Source organism: Protomyctophum bolini (assembly GCF_963924005.1).
Source record: "Protomyctophum bolini genome assembly, chromosome: 11".
NCBI classification, from domain to species: Eukaryota; Metazoa; Chordata; class Actinopteri; order Myctophiformes; family Myctophidae; genus Protomyctophum; species Protomyctophum bolini.
In genome coordinates, this window is record NC_137872.1 from 9,545,529 (window position 1) to 9,565,654 (window position 20,126).

Below are 20,126 nucleotides of genomic sequence, written 5' to 3' on the forward strand. Positions count from 1 at the left end.
GGGACAGAGTCAGTGCTTCTCATCCATGTTGAAATGGTACTAAAAGTTAGTTAGTTAGTTAGTTAGTTAGTTGGTTGGTTGGTTGGTAGTTACTAGTTAGTTAGTTTCATTTATTGTCCACATGTGGAAATTTGTCCACAGAGGGAGGGAGGGAACAAGATCAAAGGAGATTGGCGAGTCAAACAAAACCAAACAGGAACTGGAACAGAACCATCAAGGTGAGACACAAAAAAATGACTCAACCTTTCAAACTTCCTGCCATTACAATCTGACAGACCAAACTTATGTTTGTTTCTTTGTAGTTTTGTCATACATGTCATGTGTATACGTGTATACGTACTGTATATGATATTTAAGGATCTCTGTGCAGACAGAAACCGAAAGAGAGAGAAGGCCCAGTTCCATTGGACAACCAGTGTCAAGAAAGGGATGAGGTGGAGATAGGCGCAGTGTCTGGATTTGTCCACAGGGTGGCACAGTTTGTTTCAGATCAAACACCCGTCTAAAGTCATCTGAAGGAAAGAAAGAAGGACTGAAAAGAGGGAAGAACTCAAGGAGAGTAGGAGGGAGGAGGAGGAGGAATGGGAACAGAGGAGAGCAAGCAGCAGAGCCTGTCAGTCTGTGGTAACGTTGGTCTGTTTTTGTTTTGTTTTTTCCTTCAGTTAGTTTATTTGCTTGCTGGGTTGTTGAAAGTTCAAACTCCTCCTCTTCATCTCTCCCTCTTCCACCCTTCTTATCCCAAAAGTGAAGTGTGTGTTCAACAGAAGTCTGACAGGCCGACGTCACTCCGGACAGGGAGACAGATGGTCAACAATGTCTACAAGGGAAAAATTAACAAAAACAAATCTCAAATGTTGAAAGAAATACACCAGCATTTAGACCAATCGTTGTCAGTGAGTTCAATGAGCCCAATGGTCTTGCAGTGCATGGTGTGAAGATATTACAGTTTGGCCACTAACCAGTAACCACTAACTAAGCCACTTAATTCAATTGTGGTGCCACAGTTTAATTTGTCCCACCCCAAAATATGTGTTACTCTCATGATAACAGCAGACATAGGCTTCAGCAAAGAAACCATCATGCGAGCACTCCAAAATCCAAAACAACAGGAGAATATTTTTGATTAAAACATGTATGGAGCAACTATTGAAGAGATCTCAACAATATATTTAAGTTGCATCATGGCAACTTTGGCAAGTGATTTCATTTTGCATTAAAGCCTACTTTTATGGCTACCTGCCCACTGCACAGCGGAGCTGGCCCGGGGTTCAAATCCACCACGGTCCAACCGGCTTTGTGAAGCAACTAACACAATCCGGGTGAGAGAACCCAGGCAGGGGCTCTGGGAGGGTAGCCCAATATTTGTACCTGGGCAGGCTGGGCTGCTGGGGACCTGGGGTGGCACCAGGCTGGCACCTGTCTGTCAGCACGTGGATGGTGGAGGAGTAGGACGAAGGCTAGTAGTCTATATCCTCCTGGTGGGGGCTCCTCACTGGCAGACCTATCTGTGACAATTAAAATATACTCGGTGACAACACATAGATGTGTGTGGGGAGAAATTAATTGGCATAACGAGTACATTTGTTGGGAGGAAAGGGTATAAAAAGCAAACAACTGGACAAAACAACAGACAACAATACAAAATTAAGAAGTTAAACTATACCGTTTTAAGCAATTCATGATAAATATGCAGGAAAATACACTATAGCCTATATATATTTATTTTAAATAAATATAGGCTGGGAACTGTGGTTGAATGAGGCGGCCGACCCTCACTCTGACACTCAACAAGACTAAACTACACAACCCATCATGCACTATGTCATAGCCTGCATCAACTTCCGGTGCGCCAAGTTATAAGATGCAGTGTTTACTGTTTTGCATTTAGCCGTGCAAGCGCAACATTTTACCCTGTCAGATTGTTGCCTTTGTGCGTTTTAACTATAAGCACTTTTAAATGGATGCTGTGAACAGACACCGCTCTCTTTACAAGGGAACGACGCCGCCATGGAAAGAAACATTTCGGAAGGTAAGAAACACAATAGGCTTGGCCAGCTAGCCCCTTTCAGAACCATTTTTTGGGCATGTTGGGGTGACAGTTTCCAGGGTGCCTTAAAAGTCAGTGCCTTCTCTCATTCACTCACTTGTACCAGTCTCTGGTCTCGGATATCTAATATCTCTAAAGTGTTGCAGGGTGATGATGTCAAAGATACTGTTTCAACTGCTTTTGGTGTCCTGCGGAAATGTGTTGATCCGCGTTCCCAGCTAGCCTAGCTCAGAGTGTAGAGTAGGAGAGTAGCGACACGCTTTGATCTCGCCCCAAAGCGGGTGGCCTATGGGCTATAGTTCCAAACATTGCTCCTATGGCTGGAACTATCCGGAACTATCCCATTGAGATAGAATTAGCACTTCCGCATTCCATTGTTACAATGGGAGTCAACGCTGGTGTCGCAACTCTCTTACTCTATTACTCTGGCCTAGCTAAGCTGGCATGGCATTTCGTGTTATGATACATGTTCAGGTCAGGACACAGAAGACTACGTTATTAAAATGAAGAATGAAACTTTCCAGCTTGCTGTCATTTAATATTGGTGTTGGTGTGATGCAGGAGTCTCCTGCATTTGGTATAAAAGCCCCCAAATACACCAGAACACAGGAACTTACATCTAATACCTTTAAAAGGTTTCGGGGGGAGGATCGAGGACCACCAGAATTGCATGCAATCATACAGAGATGTTCACTTAAATAATCACTGGTTATTATTAAAGGTGGGTCTTACATGGCTTCAGTCATCAAATCAATGCATTTTAATGGCTGGAACTGTGCACATCATTTTCCAATGCTAGTAAAGCAAGCCCCCCCTGCCCCCCCCCCCCCCCCCCCTAAAAAAAGAAAAAAGCTCCTGGATTCTCACAGTCCAATGTTGGCAGCCCTGCTTATTAATCACACTTGCTTTTTCTCTAGCGCTGCGTGGACAGGTTGAGAAACAGCCGTTCGCGGTTACTGGAAAGGTACCGTCAGTCGGGAGAAGGTGAACAGCCATGCATGGCAAAGGGCTCCAGCATAGTCCAGGAGGTGATGGAGCTGGAGTGGAATGCACTACAGTCTGAAGACCAACGACTGCCTTTATTGTCGGGAGGAAACGGCATAGAACAAGTAGGTTTCACACGCATGCACAGTAAAACCCTGAGTGAGTGTTCACACACTGAGAGCAGCGATGTCACTACATGCCAGTGGGCCCCGACGCAGGCTGGTCAGCAAGTGCCCCCAACAGCAAACGGTCATGATGGTCATGTGTGCTAGCAGCAGCCACCACCAGGCTCCGCCAAACTATGTTCAACTCAACTGTCATTGCATCTCTGTATCCTGTTATGTATTTATACATTTATTTTACAGAATGCACGGGTGGGCGGCCTTGTGCCCCAAATGCCTCTGGGCCCCAACGCAGTTGCGTTGTCTGCGTAGTTCTAGTAACGCAGGTGAACAATACAAATGCTTACTGACCAAACGCTTACTGGTCATACAACATAAAAACTATTGCATAAATCCACATTCAACTATATTTGTAATTTGATTCAACTTAAACCTCATCATGATCTGGTATGTTCCCCCGCCCCCCAAGTTTCTAGGTGGCACTTGCCATAGAATGGATGGTGTTCTACTCCTGCTGTTGAACAGTGTCAGTGCTGTGTACTCACCCAATAACAGTTGGTCTAATCGTATCAAATTAGTTTGGAATGTTCTGGTAGAAAATGTATATATTTTTTAATTTAGTTTAATTTACTTTTTTACTTTTGTTAATAACCTGTGTTCCAATGGATCCAATTGTAATTGGCCTACTATTTAGTCACAAGCTCTTGTTAATACCCTCATACAATATTTATAAAACCACAGAATGATAACCACTTTCACTTTAGAATTATTTCAAAAATATACAAAATGGCTGCTCTATAAGATCACAACACATTACGATGCGGCACATGGTGAGTTTGTTTATCGGCTACTTAAGCACAACACTCTTGTAAGGTAGGGCATTAATTAAAAATTAAAATAAAATGTTAAATAATGGAAGATTCAGCCCTACAGCATTGAGCAATGATATTGGTAAAACGGGTTAGGGTGAAACTCGATACTTTATTTCTGGGCAAAACTCATAACAAACCAAGTTTCTGGTTCCATTTCAGCTTTCCTACTAGTACTACTTGTGTTTTTTCTCTCAGATGTTCAGTTTAATGGAGTACGATGAACTGGCAGTGTTGGAGGAAATCCAACAAGAGCTGAAGTCTCAAGGTAATTTCATTTCACCAGCCGTCTTCTGAGTAACATTAGTCTTTTTCTTCTCGAGGGTATCTCCAAGGAAAGTGAAGCCGAGTCCAGTGGAACAGGGAGAGCGTTATTTTGTCCTACGTCCTCAGTTTCCTGTCAGGGAAAGGCTAAGGGCCGATTCATACTCCTATTTTACCGCTGTTTCGGCGCTGTAGTGCCGAAATGATTTCGGCTCGTCAGAAAATTTCAGTAGCACCGAAGAGCCGACTTTAGGACGGTACCCGCCCCCCCGAACCTCAAATGTCGTCAAATTGTAGGCTCTACAGCGCCGAACCGACTTTTATTCGGCTCTAAAATAGGAGTATGAATCGGCCCTTAGTTTATGCTCTGTCGTACGGCGGTGTTGTATGCCAAAAACAGCATCTGCAACACATTGTGACTGTAGACTATCTGAGAATCTGTTTTTGGTGAGCGACAGTCATAATTATGATGAAGTTGAAATCGCCCATAAAATGGTTTGGTCTGACTCTGAACTAGGCTTTAAAGAACCAGTTGTTATGTAATGGTGTGCCAGTCTTATCAATATTGGCTTCAATATAGAGCACCGAAGTCTGACGTCACTTTCAGTAGAGGGCGCCAGTACACAGGTTGTATTTTTTTAGTTGCATTATAATCCCCATAGGGGTATTTTAGATCGCTTCATATAAGAACTATGTTTGAAAAATGAACCTACCACCCCGGCCTTTCTGTCAGAGGGGTGGCTGTGTGTCGTTAATGATGTTCATTAATATTTGATACAGCCAGTTTCTGGAGAAAATGGAATGAATGTGTCCGCAAAAGCCTTGAAACTACATATGAAGGCAATGTCGCTGCTAATATACGTCACGCCCAGCAGTCAACACATTGCGTTCCTGAGATTCCTCGGTGACATAAGCTCAGCTGGTGGTGACTCAACTCGTACTAACCACGAAACATTAAATATCAATAAAATAAAAATAAACTTAATTAACATTCAGTTTATGTTGTGCGACAGGCATATGCAGCCACCCGCCTACCCGGAAATGTAGTCTCTGGGTTATTTGACTCGTTTCTAACGTCTCAGTCGATGCTTCATATCCATATGAGTGAAAAGGCTGGGGTGATCGGTTTATTTTTCAAACGCAGTTCTTATATGAAGAGATCTAAAATCCCCCTATGGGGATTATAATGCAAATAAAAAATACATGAACCTGGGGACTGACGCCCTCTACCGACAGTGACGTCAGGACTTCGGTGCTCTATAGGTTTCATTCATCCCTGACCCTAGTCATGAAAAACTGTTCTCTGGTTTTCTGTGCATTTTCTAGAGTTGTCCATTATTGACGAGTATGAGCGGAACATACAGTTTGAGGAACAGTACATTTTATCCATTGTTGAAGGAATGGAGGACAAGGAGTCTCGTGTTATTTGTCCCATATGTCACATGTAAGTCTGAATCTATGATATTTTCACATACTGGATGACGAATGGCTTGGGCACTTTCCCCTATTATACGTTTTATGAAATATGAAGAAAAGTGTTTTTTTGTCTCTTAGGAACAACTTGAACATTAACAGTCATTTCACCTCCTGCCCGTGTGGACTGTACATCAACACAAGGGTTTGTTGAATCTTTTCTTCTGTAAAATGTAAAAGGATAGTACATCTGGGGCTGTCAATTCAATTTCCTATTGTATACACTTATACACGGTGACAACTGACAAATAAAACTACTTGGAATCTATTATTGCATGCCTACAATGGAGAAGCCAAGTTGAAAGTGGTAAATGTCTGTGTTTCATGTCTGCTGTCCAGCAACGGAACATCACTGCAGAGGTTCTTCAGCGTGTCCTGGAGTCAAGAATCTCGGAACACATGGAAGGCTGTCCCTGTAACCCGGCCTTCACCATGGTAGCCAGCACAGAAGGTTCTTCTAACCTCATGATAAGCTGCCAGGTGGGACTGGAAGTGTAATGTCTCTGGATAATTTAATATGCATGACTAAGCAATTACCGTGTTCTGTGCAGATAAGTATGCTTGAAATAGAAGTATTTACTTGAAACCATCAGCTATAAACTGCTGGGGAAAAGCGACATGTAAATTGGTCATAAATTGGTGTATAATCTGGGTTGGTGATTGTGACTGAATCTCTCTCTCTCTCTGGTCTCTTGTTTCAGCGGTGTGACTACCTCTCCATCATTCTCTGAAAAATGCCTTCAATCATGGATGGTTTTGTGTTTTCCCTAATGAATTTTAATGTTGTGTATTTTGTGAAATAAAGATTTGTTTTAATATACGCTGTGAATATATAGACTTATTCTTTCTAATGGTGATCATAATGACTACATCTGTGTAATTTGGGCTTGTTGTGTCCATGACGTTCTGATGAAAATGGAAATACTTAAATCAGTGTTATAAATGTGCCATTAAATCAGTGATGCATTTTATAATCTGGTGATTTATGAGAAATATTAGGAACTGATTATGTTGTCACAGCAAAACGGTTCCCTCAAGTCATGTTTAATAAGGCTGCGTTTGGAAATGCCCACCAGGAACGCACTTGCTTATTAGTTTGCATTGCACAGTGTGCTATTTCCCAACGTGTCCTACATGTGCTATATTTCTATCTAATGTTACATGAACTTGGATGACAATTTATATTTATCAGCTCAAATTCATTTTTCTCTCAACTGATGTAGCTATCACCCAAGTAACAGTTCTGTGTGCAGTGGTTCTTAAACTGGGGGGTCCTAATCCATGAGGGAGTTCCAGGGGGTCCCCAGCAAAATGATTGATACTAAATTTGGGGAACCAAATTTAATTCTGATTTCGTGTGTGCAAAAGTTTGCGAACCACTGCGTGGTAGCGCCGCAGTTGGCATCGAAATAGCGACAGGTGGCGCCATCGACCTGCCGTGCCCGTGACGGCGAACGGAAGACTGGACAGGAGGAGAGGGAGTCAGGCTGACAGGAAAGATGGCAGCCGCGGCAGTGGCTGAGTTTCAAAGAGCACAGTCTCTTATGGGAACAGACCGGAATGCCTCCATTGACATTTTACATTCTATAGGTAAGCGTGGGCAGCACCGCGTCGCACCACAGAGACTACTTTGCCGCCAAGACACTGTCTAAAACACGTACAATTTGCGGTGGAGTTAGCGGAGGTAGTTAGCCAGTTTTGCCATGGAACCTGTTCTGTTAGCGGCTATAAGTTAGCCCCGTGTGTTACTGTGTTGGCCCGTCTCCTTCGCTACCACAGTGAGTCAGCAGCCGTGTACCGGTGCGCAAGCTAAGCTAATGCTAACAACCTAGCCCATTCATTGACTTGACGCGAACTTTTCGTTGATAGTTGGCTAGTTAGCGTTAGCTTGCGGGGAACGTTAGCAGAGATCCGCTTGTCTTGCCAGGCCGATTGACAATGAAATTAACGTGTATTGTTTGGCTGTCATTAATATTGGCGACTAGCAGCAAGTATAGATGCCGCGTCCTTGTTCATACTAGGCAAGAACCACGTGAACGTGTTGGACAGGTAGTTGTCATCATTGTATATTTTATTATTTTACAGTTTTAAATATATTTAGTCACTCATGGGCCAGCCACTTGGCTGATAGCCATTCACTGAAAGCGTTAACATATTTGATTTTAGGCTATATATCTAGATATAGGGAGTTAAACAGAAACGGGAGGTGGAATCAAATGGAGAAAATGATTACTTTAATGCACTTTTATTCTGACGTGAAGATGATCACATCTGAATCTGATCACACGTCAAGTTGAGCCGAGTGACTCATTGGCTGGAGCCTGGATTTAGTTACGCGTTCAGTCTCGGACAAGTTCAGGAGATGCATGACAAATGATTTATCATCAACTGACCATGACCTTTTCCCACCAAATGTAACCGTTATGTCAGAGAATGAGTTCGAGATATGAGATATAATGTGACGTTTCGAGGCCTTGTGTTTGGTTTTGGTTATCCAGTTGATTGAGTTGTGTTTCAGACCATGACATGCAATATCACAGACTCATTAACATATTTGTTCAGGCCCAGCTGGTAAACAAAACACTTGTTTGTTTTGTAGTGAAAAGGGACATCCAAGAAAGTGATGAGGAGGCGGTTCGTGTGAAAGAGCAGAGCATCTTGGAGTTGGGGGGTCTGCTGGCCCAGACTGGACAAGCTGCAGGTAATTTACCAACCAATTGGTTATACCTGACCCTGGCATGCACCGACAGGATGTGATAAACCAGTGGTCCACATGATGGAACAGAGTCAAACAAAATTGAATGCCCCAACTCTCCCATGTTCCCAGTCCAACTATCATTTTGGGGGCTCCCAGGTTAAAATATGATTGCTTTGGGGGGTCACGAGAGAACCACTGATAAACAACACACGTCTGGTCAGTTTGTTGAACTCTCCTAAGTTCAACCTCTTAAGTGCTTGACTTGGAGCTCCAGTAAAACATTATTTATGCAAGATTCATCACCAGAAAATGAGGTGCCGTTTTGGGCTTCAATTGCGTTTTGCCTCATGGTGCTTGGCTTCCTTTAGTCTTTCAATGCAAATCTTGGCTCAGGTTTTGTTCCTAAATCGAATTATGGTAACCGTCCATGTTTAACCCATTCTGACCTGAGATCAGATTCATACGAGGTTTCCACTGGACACACACTGGTCTCATTAACCCATTCTGACCTGAGATCAGATTCTAAAAATGTCAGTCGTTCTTCGATTTTTCAAAAATAGCAGATCTACAAGCTCGTAGCGCGCCACTCGGTGGCGCGCTATGAGCTTGTAGATCTGCTATTTTTCAATATGGGTTTCAAAATGGGTTCCCGTTCAGAATGGGTTAAGGTTCAATAGCCGGTTCCATCTTCTCACCAATTAAAGGACCACTTTTCAACTTAACTTCATGTTTATGATAAAATTACACAATGTTTTTCTACTCAGTCTGTGTCTCATGAGAGGGCTTTGGGCAGTGACGACATCGATGGGGAATCCAAGCTGCAGGCTTTCTATCCCTGAAAAGTTGCTATGCAATAATGAAAGCCATCGTTTTCATATTTAAAAAATATATATATTGTTTAAAAAAATATGATGAAACGATGATGTCACTGGTGGATGGGTTTCTGAACTGCCCACAGCCCTCCTATGAGACACAGACTGAGTAGAATAATTGTATTAGTCTTATTATTTAACGTGTATTAGAGATCAGCGGATGAGCTTTTTTGTCACCCGAAATCCGCATGTGCATATTAATAATCCCCCCGTTATCTGACCGCATTAATTCATTAATCCAATTTATTAATCCACACCATCCACAATCCGCTGCGCAGGGAAGCATATATACAGTATAGCCAGTCTACAAGCTGACCTTGTAGATCGGCTATTTATACGTACTTGTACAAACAATCTGTCAGTCACCCACTCTCTCCACAGTTCACCAATGTTACGTAGTGGTTGTATATATCCATTTCCATGGTAACAAGCCGTCCACGTTCTCACATTGCCACGTATTTTCATACGGCATATCCATCCGTCATCGGCAGGGTTAAGAACTTAATCACTCCCAGTCCCGTGCCAAACGTATATTTCTCCCTTCTCTTTTACTTAGTTTTAAGTTTCTCTCAGACTCACTATAGCTGCCTGTTAGCAGCTTTAGCCTAGCTGCCTGTAGCAGACCACTGTGTTGTTGTTTTTCAAGGAGGACCCAACTTCATAGGCAGCTAATCTTTGCCAGATGGAAAATTATGTAATATTAAAATACTAATACTAATACAATACAATGTGTTGTGTTTGATAACAACAGGTCATTAAATGTAAATAATGTGCGTTTGATAATCACATTTGACGGGATTGTGTGTGTGTGTGTGTGTGTGTATATTCGACTCTCTAATCTCTGTATCGGACACAAAAATGCGGCCAGGCTCTAATCCCCTCTCTCTCCCTTTCTCTCTCCCTACTTGGTCTCTTCCTGTCCTTCCGTCACTCTTTGCATCCGTGCGTCATCCCCGCCACCACCAGAGCTCGGTGGTTTGTTGAAGTATGTGCGTCCCTTCCTCAACTCCATCTCCAAGGCCAAGGCGGCGCGGCTGGTGCGCCTGCTGCTGGACCTCTTCCTGGACATGGAGGCCGCCACGGGCCAGGAGGTGGAGCTCTGCCTGGAGTGCATCGAGTGGGCCAAGACAGAGAAAAGGACCTTCCTCAGACAGGCACTGGAGGTGAGTGGTAGAGAGAGGTTTAGGAGCTGTGAGTATGTGGAGTAGGCCAACATGTAAGGGCCTCCTTCAGAGGTGAGGAATGTCTTCTCAGTGTACCGGGGCGGCAGTGGCTCAGGTAGAGCGGCCGGATGCGAGCCGTAAGGTTCCCCAGTTCGATCCCGGGCGCCCCCAGAGTTAGTGTCGAACGCTTTTATCCAAAGCGCTATATAAATGCACCGTTTACCATTTACTATTATATTTGCATGTACAGTTACTACAGTCCATTCTTCCCCAGATCATTGTTATGTAGATTACTGCCTTGTTACTCTAAAGACAGCTTTGCTGAAATGAATTGCTAGATGTCTCAAAACGTTCTCCAACTGATTTGAGGTTATACAATTTGGCCCCTAATTGACCTAAAATCCAGCGCTGGGCATTTGTGAGAGCCTTGACTTATTGGCAAGTGATATCATGTCCTCTGCCAGGAACCTTGAAATAATCTTTGATTCAAATTTGAACTTAAAGCTGAAGTACATGGCATTATTCTATAATTATTGTCAGTTATCTCTCAAATCAAATAATTTAGTTAAATAATAATAATAAGAAATATATAGTCATTCCATTTAACTTAATCTTTCATTGTATTATTTTTTTAAATTAGTTAATCCTATTTTATCTGTTTTACTATGTTCCTCATTTGCCATTTAGTAAGCACTTTTGTTAAGAAAGTGCCATATAAAGTGATTACAGGTAATTAAATGTAGAACCAGAAACTTTGTTTGGAGGAGAGATATCAATGGTTAAAGGATATTCTGTGACAGGATGATTTTACAGCTATATTTGAAATAAATGCAAAGAGTCATATAAGTCATATTTCCTGTGTCCCACCCAGGCCCGTCTCATCTCGCTGTACTTTGACACAAAGCTCTACCAGGAAGCTCTACAGCTAGGTGAGTGTCTGGAGTTCTAATAGGATGTTTGGTGTCGTGCAAGTTTCTGCTAGAGCCACAATTATGTCCTTAGCTTTCAGTCCTAAGTTGCTGTTGCTAATTTCACTCACAAACTATAACAATGGCAGCTGGCAGTGTCAAAACCATATTTATATCTATACCCCGTTGCATAGCGTTTGGTGCCAGATTGACCTATAAATTCCAGTGTGAGCAGGTAGCACTTTGGTGACTTGCTGAAGGACACCGGGACATCTTAACTTTTGTTGTGGCAATAAAACGTGTGACCATTCTGTTCATTCAAGTTATATATTATTTTAAACCATTATTCCAGAATCCCAGCTGCTGCAGGAGCTGAAGAAGATGGATGACAAGGCTCTGCTGGTGGAGGTTCAGCTGTTGGAGAGTAAGACATACCATGGCCTCAGCAACCTGCCCAAGTCCCGCGCCGCCCTCACTTCCGCCAGGACCACCGCCAATTCCATCTACTGCCCGCCCAAACTACAGGCCGCACTGGACATGCAGTCAGGTACAGGGCTGAGAGTGTGTGTGAAAGTGTTACTGGACATGCAGTGAGGTACAGGGCTGTGAGCGTGTGTGAAAGTGTTACTGGACATGCAGTCAGGTACAGGGCTGTGAGTGTGTGAAAGTGTTACTGGACATGCAGTCAGGTACAGGGCTGTGAGTGTGAAAGTGTTACTGGACATCCAGTCAGGTACAGGGCTGTGAGTGTGTGTGAAAGTGTTGACATGCTCCTCTATGTGTGTCCACGTAGTACGATGTGTAACTGTGTGATTTCCAGGGATCATCCATGCAGCAGAGGAGAAGGATTGGAAGACGGCCTACTCGTACTTCTATGAAGCCTTCGAGGGCTACGATTCTGTTGACCACCCCAAAGCCATCACTTCGCTCAAATACATGCTGCTCTGCAAAATCATGCTTAATTTGTAAGATATACACTATTGTGCAAAAACTACTCTGCAAATCCATGCTTAATTTGTTATATAGAAACATGCTTGGTTACTATTCTGCTTTTCTATTCTTGTTAAAGAAGTTGATAGTATATTATTAGTAGCAGTAATGTAAATTGGTTTATAACACAATACATCTGTTAGTGCCTTTTTCCTTTATTGGCTAGTACAGTGATTGCTGTGTAATTTAGCTTTTTTTCCTCTTCTTTCAGGCCAGAAGACGTCCAGAATCTGACCAGTGGGAAACTAGCTCTTCGGCACGCAGGACGAGAGGTATGTCGGCTCACAGACGCTTACATCTTTAAAAATGTTTAACGTATTTATTACAAGACGTGGGTACTGTTGATCTGTCAACATGACTCACAACAAGCCGTTGTAAACATCTCTCCTTTGTCTTCCTTGCAGACAGACTCGTTGAAATCTGTGGCACAAGCCAGCAAGAACAGGTCGCTGGCAGACTTTGAAAAGGTGAGTGTTCAGAGTTCATATCAGATCATCTGTGTACACGTTTTTGAGTAATTAAATTGTCACGGCAGAACTGCAGTTATGAAGCACAGGACACATACAGAAAAAAAAGATACAGCTAGGCGTAAGAAGTAGTACTAAGCCAAACACACACGGAAGCCACGTAGTCGGAGTGGCGGTGCGTTTTCTATTTAGATGTGGGGTCTGCGGCCAAATATATATCAATTTTGGGGGTCCTTGGCAGAACTGATCAGAAGGCATTTGTAGAATCAGGTCTTAAAGGACCTATAACATAAAATTCAACTTTTTCAATTTCTTTTGTGTTTTTGGGGCTCCCATGTGTGTTTTCTATCCCCACAAATAACCAATTTTGAACAATCAGGCCTTCATGTCATATGGGTGTTTTAATGGAAATTGTTCTCAGAAACAGCTCGACTGATTTTGGCCTCATCGTGATGTCATCAATGTCACCCTACTTTGTATAATTCCTCCTTTTCTTCAGTCTTCAGTTGCAAATTTGCATTTCCACTTTGTTTACAATGTCCACCATTGTTGATTTTCCAAGCTGGCATGGAATGGAAACAAGCCTGTTTTATCTAGCATGAGTATTATAATGACTCAAATATTAAATAATCTGCATATCAGCACCCTCTCCACCTCAGGACAGTGTGGTACTGCAGCTAAAACTGCTTTCAGTTTCAAGTCCGGAAAGAATTGACAAGGCCTGGTTATATCAGAGTGGTGATTGAGGCTCAAACCATTATAAATAACTTTGAGGGACATAGACAATATGATTAATAAATATTAAAAGCAGTTTTAAAATGCATGTTATTTGCGCTTTAATGTGTTAATCCAGCTCGTCTCTCTCTCTCTCTCTCTCCAGGCGCTAACTGAGTACAAAGTAGAGCTGAAGGACGACCCCATCATCAGCACACACTTACGACAACTCTACGACAAGCTGTTGGAACAGAACCTAATCAGAGTCATAGAGCCCTTCTCCAGAATCCAGGTATTATTCGTGATAACATATCTTTATCCATTCAGTGATTTTGCAGCCTACAATCAAAGAGCTTCAGGACAATAAAACAGGAGTCAAATCATGAAATGGAATAGAAACGTCCCTCTCGGCAGAGTGTATTTGGGTCACAAAGGGTTAAATGACTTGCCCATCAAACACTATATTGTATAGGTGTTGGCAGGTGGGAAGCCGGGAGGGGATTGTGTTCTTCAGAGATACTGAGCGGTCTGCATCCTGCGTCTCTTGACGCTTACTTTTAAGAAAGGATGCATTAAACCAACCATCGCTGCTTTCTATTTTATGATGCTACATTATGAACAAATTCAGCAATTGCAATGTGACGCATTCCCACGACAACACAGCGATGTTTATATAATACTAAGCTTGTGAGCTATCCATCTCTGTTTCTGTGAAGTGTAAAGTTTAACAACTTAAAACTGTAGGTGACCACAGTTTATCTTTTTTTTAATTAATGTTTTTTGGGGCTTTTTTATGCCTTTTATTGATAGGTATTAGGTGCACGGTAGTTTGACAGGGAAGGGTTGACATGCAGCAAAGGTCGTCGGGATCGGTACTCGAACCCGAGACACTCTGTCAGGCTGGATTAGCAGCCTAGGTGCCCAGGCGGCTACGCCAGCCTGCCGGGGCCAGGTGACCACAGTTTCTGTCCATCTCTGATCCCCTGCTCGCTCTCTCCTTCTCCGTCTCTCTGCCAGAAACACATTATTGGGCACCCAGTACAACTATATGGGTGTTAGCATTGAAAGGGACTGTGTTGTAAAATGCATGCATTCTCGCACGCAGGTCTTACTGCAGTGACGAGTTGGGTAAAGTGAACAAGTGTCCGACTCATCGGGCATGAATTACGATTCCAATCCTATCCGTATGCAATTGCACCACACTGCTGGTGCCTCGCTCTGGTGTGTCTCACAGGGCTCAAGTCTGTTCTGATTGCGTCCTTGGCTGCATTGTTTTATATGGTTGCATGGTGAATAAAGCATTATGGGTTGGGTGCAGAGCATATGAGCATTGCGGAGCAGGGTGAAGCGCCGGTTCTTTCTCCAGGCGGGCTGTTGTCTCGCTTGCTCAATTGCTCACGTTGATTCCCCGCGGCTCCGTCGCTCACCTTTATTTGCGCACCGGTCGCTCCATTCTCCGCTCAGCAGCAAAAAGTAATGATACATTTTTAAGTATTTTGCTTTCCGATAGATTGGTGTGGTGATGGGCCGATTTTCACTCACAAAAAAGACTCCCATCGGTGATCGGCAATTTACCCAATCTTGAGAAACCGATCTTTTATACCATTTAAGTGTTCTAAAAGTCAATCAGAGGTATAGTATAATATTGTTTTGCATCTTTGTGACAGACTTAATACATTCTATTCTCCCCTTCTTCACCACACACAGGAACAGTTTTGACATATAATCATTTTGGAAATATTCAAATTTTCTGTGGTAGGGATCGGTCCCAAAAAAAACCCCCTTATCGGAGCACCTCTAATTTTGCTGCATGTCCGGAACGCGCAGCGTGTGTCTCTGTCTCTGTCCGTGTGACCGGCCATGCTCCAACATGTGTCTCTGTCTCTGTCCGTGTGACCGGCCATGCTCCAACATGTGGCGCACGGCGAGAAGCGGCCCTTGCCCCGGAGCCACTCTGACCCATTTTAAAACGAACATCCGCTTACTGAAGAGACTGTCACGTCAAACGTCTCAAACGAGCAGGAAGCTCTTTTGCGTTATCCTTTTGATTATGGTGGGTCAGATGTACATTACATTGACATAAGTTTTGTTTCATGATCAATAAAGATATATCTCGCCTCTTTTCTCCCCGTCCCGCCCAACAGATGGAACACATTTCCATCCTCATCAAACTGTCTAAGGTAAGGGTGTTACCCATTTCTTCCATTAATTTGAGCGTTTGATAGATTATCAGTGACTGAGTTACCATTTGCCAATTATCAGAAACGACATGTTTGCAGATCTCCAGACATATTCCAGTCTATTCAAGCTATTCTTAAACAACATGACATATTTGCAAGGTTCTAATGCTAAAACTGAACTAGCAAAATAAATGTTCGGTAAAAGAAACAACTAAATTAAGATAGAACCATCAGCAGGAATGATGTACTGTGTAGTGTATAAAGGTGACTTAAGGTGTGTGCTTTCTCTGCTTGGCAGGCTGATGTGGAGAGGAAATTGTCACAGATGATTCTGGACGAGAAGTTTCATGGTACGTGTCTGTAAAACGTCGAATCCCATCTATTCGGAATCTTTTCCTTCGGCTCCGGTTAATGACTGCCATGTCACGCACAAAAGAATAGTTGATCTACATAAGTTCACTTGTGATATTTTCAGGGACCCACGTACTTCTAAGTATAAATCACCCTTGATGTTCTGGGTTCGATTCCCAACTCAGTGTACCTGACAGCACCATTCCTCTATCCTTATCTTACCGTCTTTCATCATCGCTGACTTAATAGCGCACCATAGCTGACTGGATAGTGTGCCAAGTTCTGCCAACCATATTGCAATGCAACATCCCTTATTTAACTCCTGCTTGGAGCCTGTGTTGCATGTCCTGTCGTCAACTCGTCTGTTTACTGTCCATTCTCATTGTCCTGTATAATTGAAACAACAACCAAATTCATCTTGTGACGATGCCCTCCATGGAAATATGGACTTTTACTTATTTTGTTAATTGTTATTTCTCTGACTGCTTCAATGAAACTAGGTATTTTGGACCAAGGTGAAGGTGTTTTGATCATCTTTGATGAGCCACTGGTGGACAAGACATACGAAGCCGCTCTGGAGACCATTCAGAACATGAGCAAAGTGGTCGACTCTCTCTACAACAAAGCCAAGAAGCTCACATAGGTCAGTCCTGGTAGGGATAAAACACCTTACTAATTATCTTATCTGATGCAGATTGCAGAATGAGCAAACGTATGTATTTATAGGTTGTATGGTTGGTATGTCCGGTACTGGATTTTCTTCCTAAAATAAAAAAGTGGTAAATATCAACAACCATCGTTTTAATTTCCAACATTGGGTTTTGTAACTGTACACATTGGCAAACACACAGCAACGTAACTGAATGTGGAGAGTATTTTGGAGTGCTGCTCAGGGGTTGCTTTGCTGAAGTGACGGTGCAAAACACATGTAGGCTACTGTATGTATGCTGTTATCATGAGACTAACACATATTTTGGGGTTAATTCTAATAAACCTGTGGTGTGACAAATTAAACTGGCACCACAAATTAATTGACTAATGGGGAAAGAGCTCTGAGGTTAGTGGTCAAACTGTAATATCTTCACGCCAGGACCATTGGGCAATGGGCTACGTTGACCCCTGCTTTAAACATAGTATTCATAAAGCACCTTCTGTGAAGCAGAGACTAACTTGTCGATACAGATATATGCTCATTTTAGTCTTCTTAATGTACGATTAGTTGAATGGCCAAAGTGACAACGATGTCTAAATCCTGGTGCATTTCCTTCAACATTTGAGATTTGTTTTTGTTAATTTTTCCCTTGTAGACATTGTTGACCATCTGTCTCCCTGTCCGGAGTGACGTCGGCCTGTCAGACTTCTGTTGAACACGCACTTCACTTTTGGGATGAGAAGGGTGGAAGAGGGAGAGATGAAGAGGAGGAGTTTGAACTTTCAACAACCCAGCAAGCAAATAAACTAACTGAAGGAAAAAACAAAACAAAAACAGACCAACGTTACCACAGACTGACAGGCTCGGCTGCTTGCTCTCCTCTGTTCCCATTCCTCCTCCTCCTCCTCCCTCATACTCTCCTTCCCTCTTTTCAGTCCTTCCTTCTTTCCTTCAGATGAGGGTGTTTGATCTGAAAAAACAAAACAAAACTGTGCCCCCCTGTGGACAAGTCCAGTCACTGCGCCTCTCTCCACCTATCTTTCTTGACACACTGGTTGTCCAATGGAACTGGGCCCTCTTCTCTCTGTTTCGGTTTTTGTCTGCACTGGCCATCAGGGATCCTTGTAAAATATCAATGAATACATATACAGTACTTATACATACATGTATGATAAAAACTACAAAGAAACAAACGTAAGTTTTGTCTGTTGTAATTGTAATGGCAGGAGGTTTGAGAGGTTGAGTCTGTTTTTGTGTCTCACCTTGATGGTTCTGTTCCAGTTCGGTTTTGTTTCGCCAATCGCCAATCTCCTTTTGATCTTGTTCTTAACATGTCCCTCTTTTACTTATACCATTTCAACATGGATGAGAAGCACTGACTCTGCCCCCTCCCACGTACAGAGAACCCCCTACCCCATCAGCGTCCTCATTCCTCGTGAACTTGGAGCCCCCCCAAAACATCAACTTTCTACATACCAAGTGTCTCAAAGGGCATTCTGTGGATGCATGTACCTGTGTGTGTGTGGAGCGGATGGGATCTGTCCCCTGCCCTGAGGAAAGCCACAGGGAGATTACATTTCCTCACTAGCGTGCGCGGTGTCTCCCAACCTCCCCGACACCGCCGCTGCAACTCTTCACTCCCAGTTTGTATATAACGTTGCCAAGCGCCACTGTCTATTCGAGGCCTGATGTAGTCACACTATGCCCACTCCCCTCCCCGCCCCCCCCCCAGCTCACCCCAACTCACCTTTTTTTATATAACACTAAAGAACAGAGTAAAAAGCGCCACTCCCTGACTTGAGGGCTTGGCCGTTTACACAAAGTGCTTTTTAATGCTCGGTTTGTACAGGGCATGACTGGAGGGGACTCTTTGCATTGTGAGATGCTTTGTGGTGTAGATGCATCGGGCCAGGCCAGGTTTTCGCTGAAACTAAATCAAGCCGTGCTGTTTGGGGGATTTGATTTAGAGGGGTTTACCATGTGACATAGAGAAAGACAAGTGCTAATAAAAAAAAAGAGAAAATCGGAGATCTGAAGTTGTGTGAATTTTCGTGGTCATGAAAGTTTTATGTTTGCATGTTCAATAGCATACATGTTAAGCCACGTCATACAGTATGATTGATGGCAGTATGTTTGTAATACTGGTGTATTTGTTTTCTGTTTTCACATGTTGTGTCATTGTCACCGTAGGTTGATGTCAGACATGTCTGCATTGTTTCCACAACATATATCTTAAGTATATTTACTACCTTTGTCACTTTTAGCCTAATTGATTGGTTTTATTTAGTTTAAATATTCATGGTCCTTTAAAGCAGTGGTTCCCAAAGTGGGGTCCCCAGGATTAGGAACCTGCATTTCTAAGGGGCTGATAAATTTTAAAAAAAAAGCCTCCGTCCCTTTGAGGGAGTTCCTAAATGATAGGTTGTAACCAAATGGACCCTAACTGGTCCATTTGGTTCCATTTGTACACGGAGTTAAATTGACATTGATTTTACAATATAAATCGCGGGTCCCAGAAATGCCATTAAATGGGGTTCCGGCGTAGACTAATGCATGTCAAACTGAGGGGTCCTTGAAATTAAATTGGTTGAGAATCACTGCTAGAGCCATAAAAATCTTCTCTCATGGGGGTCCTTGGCATGTCTTTTCCAATGGCGGTCCTCGGGCTAATTGGCGTCAATTTGGGGGTCCTTGACATGAAAAGGTTTGAGTACCAGTGCTTTAAAGTTCACTTATCACATGGATCTAATGTTTTGTAGAGGAAGTTTCTCTGTTTACCCAACATGCGTCTGGGGCTTAGGCCTCAATTACACCTATACAACAATGTTGCATGCAAGATGTAAGTGTCCCAATGCATTTCCAATGGAAGTCACATGGTTTGATACATTTGTTTGATGGCTGTGTTGTGCCCCCCTTCCCCGCATCAAACAAAAATGTTCAAACCATGTGACTTCCATTGGAAATGCATTGGGTCGGCCATGACACTTCCAACTTGCTTACATCTACCATGCAACATTGTTGTATGCTAGATGTATAGGTGTAATTGAGGCCTTGAGTATAAATATAATCGACGTCACTGAGGGGAAACCCTGAGGCGAAATGGACATAGTGGCAAAAGTGGCATTGCAGATCGAGGCAGCACTATGCATTGCGCATGTTCATGTTATTGGGGAAATGACACATGACCGCTGTTTCATACGTGAACGCGTGCAATGATAGTCAATGGCCAGTATGTGTTTGACCTAATAATAGCCTATACGGGCCTGCATGAGATTAGGATAAAGGCACTCCAAAACTGAAAAAGGAGGTGGTATGCCTAGATGGAGGCAAAAAACATGCATGAATGGGTTTCCCAGTTTGGGTTTAGAGTGA

General features: G+C 43.0%; 2 protein-coding genes across 3 annotated transcripts; both read left to right on the forward strand.

Annotated features, from left to right (window-relative positions):
• The first annotated feature begins 1,856 nt into the window (after positions 1–1,856).
• rpain (RPA interacting protein) lies at positions 1,857–6,579 on the forward strand. The gene is made up of 7 exons (XM_080775505.1): positions 1,857–2,029; positions 2,965–3,156; positions 4,221–4,290; positions 5,613–5,730; positions 5,841–5,904; positions 6,099–6,239; positions 6,461–6,579. The coding sequence occupies exons 1-7, from the start codon at positions 1,958–1,960 to the stop codon at positions 6,488–6,490; spliced, it is 687 nt and encodes a 228-aa protein (XP_080631631.1). The 5' UTR covers positions 1,857–1,957; the 3' UTR covers positions 6,491–6,579.
• A 643-nt stretch (positions 6,580–7,222) lies between these two features.
• Positions 7,223–18,816, forward strand: LOC308323187 (26S proteasome non-ATPase regulatory subunit 11-like). Of its 2 annotated transcripts, none has more exons than XM_080774855.1 (13): positions 7,223–7,349; positions 8,359–8,460; positions 10,296–10,492; positions 11,364–11,421; positions 11,753–11,947; positions 12,221–12,365; positions 12,602–12,662; positions 12,795–12,857; positions 13,738–13,863; positions 15,716–15,751; positions 16,050–16,101; positions 16,603–16,755; positions 17,410–18,816. In XM_080774855.1, the coding sequence occupies exons 1-12, from the start codon at positions 7,259–7,261 to the stop codon at positions 16,743–16,745; spliced, it is 1,269 nt and encodes a 422-aa protein (XP_080630981.1). In that variant the 5' UTR covers positions 7,223–7,258; the 3' UTR covers positions 16,746–16,755; positions 17,410–18,816. The 2 variants fall into 2 exon arrangements, with proteins under 2 accessions (XP_080630981.1, XP_080630980.1); XM_080774854.1 differs by having other exon boundaries at positions 16,603–16,745; positions 17,410–18,813.
• The last annotated feature ends 1,310 nt before the right edge of the window (positions 18,817–20,126 follow it).